This window comes from Nicotiana tabacum, chromosome 19 (genome assembly GCF_000715075.1).
Source record: "Nicotiana tabacum cultivar K326 chromosome 19, ASM71507v2, whole genome shotgun sequence".
Taxonomy (NCBI): domain Eukaryota; kingdom Viridiplantae; phylum Streptophyta; class Magnoliopsida; order Solanales; family Solanaceae; genus Nicotiana; species Nicotiana tabacum.
In genome coordinates, this window is record NC_134098.1 from 97,610,043 (window position 1) to 97,618,486 (window position 8,444).

An 8,444-nucleotide genomic window follows, 5' to 3' on the forward strand; every position below is an offset into this window, starting at 1 on the left:
GAATGATAAGAAAATATTATAGTTTACTACAACTTTAATATTAATGGGCTTTAAATAAGGAAATCTATATAAAATATAATTTAATTGCTTTTAGAATCCTAAATATAAAGATTCTCCACATAATTCAAATATAAAAAATTTTAATAATTAGAATTATAGTTGATTTCAATATCCCAGATATTAGAAAAATAATTAAATGTTCATTCCCATATATTAGGAAAATATTTAAATTACTATTTTATCCAGTGTGAAATGTGTTTTTAAATGGTAAAAAGATGAACGACATTTCGCTAAGGGCCTTCATTCTTTTAATATAGTATAGATAGATACTAATTATAATATATTTAGTAAGTATTTAGTTCAAAGTTTGAATACAAAATTTACATTAGAACATGGCTAAGATGAACGACATTTCGCTAAGGGCCTTCATTCTTTTAATATAGTATAGATAGATACTAATTATAATATATTTAGTAAGTATTTAGTTCAAAGTTTGAATACAAAATTTACATTAGAACATGGCTAAGATGAACGACATTTCGCTAAGGGCCTTCATTCTTTTAATATAGTATAGATAGATACTAAAGTGCAATATTTTAAGGAAGGAGGACATACATTATATATCAACCATTCGCACAAACTCTAAACTTGAGCAAGACTTTTTTTTTCTTCTGTGTGCGCTATAAAGGAAAAGATTTAGTAAAAAAAAAAAGTTCAAAGATTAGATTTGAAAGGAACATTGGTTGCTGGCAACCAAGAGTTTCCAGCAATGAAATTAGCAGGAGTAAACTTAGATGCCTCAGCTGCACTGTAAATAACACGATAACCAGGCCAATTTACTCTGTTTGCAGTTGATGAACCAGAACCAGAGTTCAAGTATTCTCCATAGTACAACGTCTTCAGCGCGAAGGTACCAGTCCACGGCATCCAACCAGCTGGATCTATCAAACTATCTAAAAATGTTTTCATAATAACAGTACGTGAATATTGTTGCCACGGCCTACCTAGATATGTCTTAACTGAGTTTTGGTAAGGCTTTAAATCAGAAGAAGGTGTGACTCTACAATTGTGAATTGAAATTCCAGTGTTTTGGTTTGGATCACTTCTCCCTTGTGCAGTCACAGTGTTGATCCGGCTAGGCGGATTTCTAGCAAAAATGTTGCAATTTTGTAACACAACTGCTGCATTTCCAAATATGAAATCGACTGTTCCATAAATGTCGCAATCTCTGTAGAATTGTCTCTGAGAGTGGGCACAAAGGGTGTCTTGATATCCTTCAAAGCTACATTGGTAGAATACTGAAAGATCTGAACCAGATCGAAGGGCCACGGCTTGGCCGTTTTTAGGTCCAGCAGTATTCCTAAATGTTATGCCCTGAGCAATAAATCCGTCACCATCAACAGCTGGAATTAAGGCGTTAACAAGAAAAATATAAGGATCTAATTTAGCAGAGATGAGAGACGTATTTAGAGCTAATAACTGGAGAAAAGACAGGATTTATATAAATTATTCACGCATATTGTAGGTTTTAAGAGACTGAAAAGAAAACATGAAAATCATAAATTGAGAAATATTCGTACTTTGTTTTTTTACTTTCCTAATTTTGTTCTTTAATTTAGTAGGAGAATGAAGTGACTAGCTAGGTAGTTGAGCAGTGTTTAATGCTATAAGCTGACGGTGTAAAATTTTTGTATTATCGAATCATCATGCACCTAAAAGATAATTACAAAATTAATGTTCATAAAAAGTGAGAATAGTAAAATATGAAAATATACCTACTATATTTTGTTTTACTTACCTACAGTGGCTGATTTGAAGGTGGTAGATCCTCCTCCAACACTCTTACTTCCTGTGATGATCGTCTTTCCAATGCCATCTCCAACCAACATGATATTCTTTAAATTGATCCCTATCTCTACATTTTCATTATAAATCCCTACGTTTACATATATCACAAACCTTCCACTTCCTGTCCTCTTGGCAGCAGCAACAACAGCTTCAGTAACAGTCTTGAAATTCCCTGAACCATCTTTTGCCACCACTATATTTGCTTGAGAGCCCAAATTAGACGATGACTGCAATAATGTTTGATCGTTGGGCGATACCCAATTTGGAAAGCCATCTTCATAATTTGTACTTGGTTCAGTACTATAGTATCCCCTGTTCAAGAATAAAGTGTTACTTATTAAATATGAAACATTAATATTGGACATCAATATTGGCATTACATAGTCCGTGACCCCGAGTTCAATAAAACCAGACCGACATGTTTCAATGTTGGTTAAGGCTGTGCTAAGCCATGTTTGAACATCATCAGCTGTGGATTTAATACTTGGGTCAATTGTCTTATTGATTTTGACAATAATATTCTGATATAGCTCTACACAATCAGCCCATGCAGCTTTTTCATGCTTGTTACGACATTTTGAGCCAAGTGATAACGTATTTTCATGAGCACGCAAGGCACGATCAAGGGCTAATTTCAGTGACATCTTATGAAAATCAGATTTTTTATTGATTAGTAAAGCTCCATATTTACGATTGTGATCAGCTAAGAAATATTCACAAGGTTGAGGGAACGGTGTTTGGCTACACCTCGACTTTAGAGAGTAGCTGGAGACTGTAGGAAAAACAATATAGGACACAAGTAAAAGTGAAAAAACCAAATTTTCTGCCATTTTTATGGACTTCAGGCAATAAAAGAAAGCTCGAAAAAACCATATATGTGGTGGTTCAAAGGGTTGGATTTTGGTTCCTTTATATAGCAAGGCACGAAAGATTAGGTGATAGGTATGTACCATCAAGTTTCATTTCTAGGAATAAAATGGAGCAGACAACAATAATAGATGTAACAACTAATTTTGGCATTATAATTCGGTATTAAGGTTCGGAGTTCTGATTAAAAAAATTGCCTCTTGATTTTGAAAAAACGTAATCTGTTTATCAGTGGGACATGATTTCTGACTACTTTATTGAGAGTGAAGAAACGAGATAAAATAAGTTTAGAAATAAGCTAGGCAGAGCTAGAAGGTGGTTTAGTCCAAATCATGTATTAGAAAATCCACTAAATATGTACATAACTTATATTTAGAACCCAATTACTAACATCTGATGGCACTATCCTAGAATTTATATCTCATAAAGTTCAAATTGTGGCTCCACCTCTTGCTAGAACACTTCTATATATGTCTATGCTTAGCTTGTATTGTTTTATGAATTATGAGAATAAATTAATTTTTTTGTTGTTAATCAGAGGAAGCCAGATTATACTAAACATAGGTGCATGATATAATAAAACACAGGCTCAACTATGAGAATGAATCTTTGATATGGGAAATTAGACAATACATTTACCCTGCTATATATACTTCTTGCCATTCATTATTTTATTTCTTTCTCCACAACAGTTAAAGTCCACAGTAAGAGGCTCCATATAAACTTTGAAACCTTAATTATGAGTTATGAGATTGGTAATGATTGGATTGACACAACTTTGTTTATTTAAGTCTTTAATTTTCACTTCATTCCTAAGAATGAGACAGAAAAACTGTTCTGTTTTCCTAATATTAGTGCATGATTAATGCAAACAAACAAGTCCCTTGCTAGTGCCTTGTTTTTTTTGGTTTTATTTTTTGGTTTGGAAAGGGGGGGGGGGGGGGGTTAATATCTGAAATGTCGAACATTGTATATAAGGTGAAAGTTAATAATCAGACAAACATTGTTTTGATAAATTTGGTTTTCTAAGGATCAATTAACTCTAATTTTAGTATCCCTCTTGATGTAATTTATTTGAGAAGTATTTAAAAAAATTCTGGTTTTGCCAATTTTCGTTTGTTGTGCTCCGTACGGCTTGTTTTACCATTGAAAGCGGCTAAACATTTGCATATGCCGACTACTTTGCTCTTGGTTATTATCATCTTTAGAAAGTTATGCTAAAACTAAAGTTCTAACTGAAAGACTCGATTTCTGATGCTAAAACTGAGTAAAACATTTTTCTAGCGAGTAATTCTACTTCTTTTTTTCATATTAAGCAGGAAAAGATTCAAATTTTCAGTTTTCTCTGTGGAAATAAATTGTGGTATAGAATAGAAAATTTTCCGAAATTAAAGTTTTCCTAGCTAGAGAAATATTTAACTGATGTCCAGAGCAGAAATGTTTCCTGGAATATCGGCTTAATATTTAATTTACTAATGAAACCAATGGCAGAAGCAATATTAACAGGAAAAATTAAAAAATCTTAATTGAAAAGTACTACTACTTTTTATCTGAATTAATTTCGTTTGTGATCAGTCAACTTTGTTTCAATTTTACAAAAGTCACTCAACTTTCGTTTATAACTTAAAAGTCATTTAACTTTGGTCACATCACTTAAAAGTCACACCTGATGGAATATGAATATATCATCACCGGAAAAATGACATAGCAAACTTTTAGTTATTTTTTATGCCACGTGAGCAACCACATATGATACCATGTGATATATTTGTGTCTTTCTTTTGTTTAAGCTGCCCGGTTAGGCTGCATGTATTTGTGGGTATTCCTTATTAAAATATTGCTAGAATGACAATTTAAAAGAACTTTCTTATGACTTGCATTTGTAATCCATGTGATTAATAGCATGTTTAGTCAAGTTTCTCTAAACTTGTAATTTTTTTATTAAAAAAAAAATACTTTTTCCCCCAAAGTTTAAGTGTTTGACTAATTTTTTGGAAGAAAAAAAAAATATTTTTAAGAAGAGGCAGGAAAAAGTAGTTTCTTCCGCAAAAACACTTTTTTTAAAAGCGCTTTTGAGAAAAAATATACATAAAAGTACTTTTTAAAAGTTTGGCCAGACACTAATTGCTGCTCAAAAGTGTTTTTCAAATTAATTAGTCAACCACAAACTGTTTCTCATCAAAAGTACTTTTGAGAAAAATAATTTTAAGAAAAAATATTTATCAAAATAAGTTGATTTTAGTAGTTTGGCCAAACAGGCTATAATTCATGTACAACTATCTAGTATGTTTAAAGGAAAAAAATTATGGTTACGACTTTTCACATCCAAGCAAGAACGGGCACAACATATATTGTATTATCCAATTTGTTGTTAAAATCTTATGTGGTTGCTCACGTGGCATAAAAAATAACTAAAAGTTTGTCATGTCATTTTTTCGGTGATAATATATTCATATTCCATCAAATGTAACTTTTAAGTGATGTGGTCAAAGTTGAATGTCTTTTAAGTTATAAACGAAATTGAGTTACTTTGTGATATTGAAACAAAGTTGAGCGAGAATTAATCCCTAAACCCTTTTTATCTCGACAAACGCGTCGGGTGGAGGGGAAATTAGAGTTATGTACAATTTCAAGTAGCAATGGGCAAGTAGTTTCACTATACTTTTGTTTTTGACTGCCAGATTCTTTTCTCCAAATGTATTTGCTGCCTGATAAACCACATATAAAAAGCAGTCCGAAAATTCAAAAAGACATAAAAGAAAAGTAAACAACCTTCTATTTTGACGGCGAAAAAGTACCTTAGCCTGTATTTGACTGCCAACTATAAGGAAACGTGACTCATTAGATAACTAGAAATTTTCCACTTTCCTCTTTAGGGAAGAAGTATTTTCTTTCTTTTTCCAATTCTGGGACATTTGTTAAATTGAAGAAAGATACCAGAAGAATCATGTTATAGTAATTGAACAGATTAACAAAAATGGCATAGCAAAAGTTCTGCAATAAATCAACAGATAAAGTCCACAAACATCATAAACTAAATTATCAATATAAGTTAAGACCTAAATGTTCGTATGGCTACCAAATTATTGTTGTGCATGCCAAAGACTGCCAATTGTCTTCATTTTTTTATTCAGCAGTATATTGATAACACCCTTTGACATATCGTGATAAAGATAATACCAAATGAAACAATTGGTGGACATAAAATGTATCCGTGGAATATATAGTATAAGACTGTCACGATCCTAAATTTTCTATGTAGGATGTCGTGATCGCACCTAGTCTTTAATACTAGGTAAGCCTATCATATGCGGAATAACTGAATATAAATATGAAACTCAATTCATAACAACTGAAATAAATAAGAACGGTAACTTAAATAATCACAACTCCCAAAACCCGGTAAGAATAAGTCAAAGGGTTCTAAGAATTTATTCTCAGTGCCTCTGTACATTAGAGTCTAAAGAAAATAAGGAAAACGACATAATAAGGATAGAAGGGGACTCCGGGACCTGCGTACGCTGGCAGATGTACCTTGAAGTCTCAGTGTACAGTCTAATTAATTGATGTCTGGCCTGATAGGAAGTACCTGGATCTGCACAAAAAGATGTGCAGAAGAGTAGTATGAGTGCACCACAGCGGTACTCAATAAGTGCCAAGCCTAACCTCAGTAGAGTATTAACGAGGCCAGCTCGGCCCTACTAGAATAATAAAAGACAGGGTAGAAAGTTTAACAATATAATAATAAAAATGACAATGAGAATAAATCAAGTAGCATGTCACAATTTAACTACATAGAATAAGAGCAAATAACACCTCGCGGAAGGAAAACAGAAATTTACAACTTTAAGAAAATCACCAAAATAACCAAAGGCAAATGCAGCCATAAAGAAATATCAACAAGGACACTCCCGAGGTACCGCCTCGTAGTCCCAAATCATAAATAAATTCACAATATCTCATTTCCTTATATAACCGCGGGAGCCTTCACATTTAATTTTAAAGAAAATATTTTTTTCGAAATAGCATCTCCCGTTTTAGCCACCCTTATCGCACTCCATGACTTCTAGTAGTTCTCGTATTAGCCACGCGTATCAAGCCACCCTTATCTCACCGCATGCGTTTTAACACCCAGACCTTATACCACCGCATGCGTATCAATATCACAATATATCACAATCTGCACCTCAAGTGCCCAAATATTTCAACTTGCCAAAATAAATCAACAACAAGAATATTTTCCACAATAAGGAGCTCACGGCTCAATCACAATGAGTACAACATCTCACAAAATATTCAGGAATGAATAACTAAGCAAAAATAATATTTTAAAAATTAAACACCTTGCCTTAATATCAAAATTTTAAATGTAAAATATTTTATTTTAATAATATTTAAATTAAGAAATCCAACCTTCAAATAATGCACAAAACAAAAGAAATAGAGTTTCAACTAAACAGGTAAAACACTTAGCAGGAATAGGTCGGGCAAATTTAAAATACGAAAATATATTAATGATGATAAATATAACAGAATAAAATAATTTAATTAATATGCAATAGTGATTTACACAATTTAAAGACATAATCTTCCACATTTAGCTCATGTACACACTCGTCACCTTGTGTACACGACTTTCAACACATTAAATTTTTTTATCAATACCAATCCTAAGGGAAATTTTACCCACACAAGGTTAGATAAGTCACTTACCTCAAACCACGCTCAATTAGTTAAGTAATAAGCCTTTTCCTCGATTTTTCGACTTCGATCGGCTCGAATCTAGTCATAATTAATTCGATTCAATCAATACAAATTATAGGAATAATTTCCATATGAAAATATAAATTTTCTAACAAAATCCGAAATTTAACCCAAAAATTGCAGGTGGGGTTCACGTCTCGGAACCCCACAAAAGTTACAAAATACGAAGGCTCATTCAACCACGAGTCCAACCATAAAATATTTACTAAAATCTGACATCAACTCGACCCTCAAATCTTCAATTTAAACCAAGAAGCATATCCTCCCGTATCTGAATAGTGCGCTCGGACTGCACGTCCGTCTGAGGGTGAAATGCTACACTCAACTCCACACGAGTACCCAACTCTCCCTGTACGACCCTCCAGAACCGTGATGTAAATTGTGTACCCCGGTTAAAGATGATAGATACCGGTATGCCATGAAGCCTAACAATCTCGCGAATGTAAACCTAATCCAGCTGCTCCGAAGAGTAAGTAGTAACCCCATGAATGAAATGAGCTGACTTGGTCAATCTATCCACAATCACCCAAACTGCATCGAACTTCCTCTGAGTCCGTGGGAGCCTAACAACGAAATCCATAGTGATCTGCTCCAATTTTCATTCTGGAATCTCTAACTTCTGAAGCAATCCACCCGGTCGCTGATGCACATACTTCACCTGCTGACAAATTAGGCACCGAGCTACATATTTCACTATGTCTTTCTTCATCTGCCTCCACCAATAGTATTGTCTCAAGTCCTGATACATCTTTGCGGCACCTGGCTGAATGGAGTACCGCGAACTGTGAGCCTCCTGGAGAATCAACTCATGCAAATAATTTACATTGGGCACACATAGCTTGCCCTGTATCCGTAATACACTGTCATCTCCAATAGTGACTTCCTTGGCATCACTGTACTGAACTGTGTCCTTAAGGACAAGCAGATATGGATCATCATACTGACGCTCTCTAATACGATCATAA

At 33.6% G+C, this 8,444-nt stretch overlaps 1 protein-coding gene across 1 annotated transcript; it reads right to left on the reverse strand.

Moving 5' to 3' along the window:
- Positions 1-603: 603 nt before the first annotated feature.
- Positions 604-2,719, reverse strand: LOC107827921 (pectinesterase 2-like). Its single transcript, XM_016655154.2, has 2 exons — positions 1,799-2,719; positions 604-1,403 (listed from the first exon to the last, which is right to left on the reverse strand). The coding sequence occupies exons 1-2, from the start codon at positions 2,676-2,678 to the stop codon at positions 715-717; spliced, it is 1,569 nt and encodes a 522-aa protein (XP_016510640.1). The 5' UTR covers positions 2,679-2,719; the 3' UTR covers positions 604-714.
- Between the last annotated feature and the right edge of the window lie 5,725 nt (positions 2,720-8,444).

Coding starts and splice junctions, on each gene's coding strand:
- LOC107827921 (XM_016655154.2), bottom strand. CDS start 2,678: ATGGCAGAAAATTTGGTTTTTTCACTTTTACTTGTGTCCTATATTGTT. Junction 1,404..1,798: donor CTTCAAATCAGCCACTGTAG/GTAAGTAAAACA, acceptor CCTTAATTCCAG/CTGTTGATGGTGACGGATTT.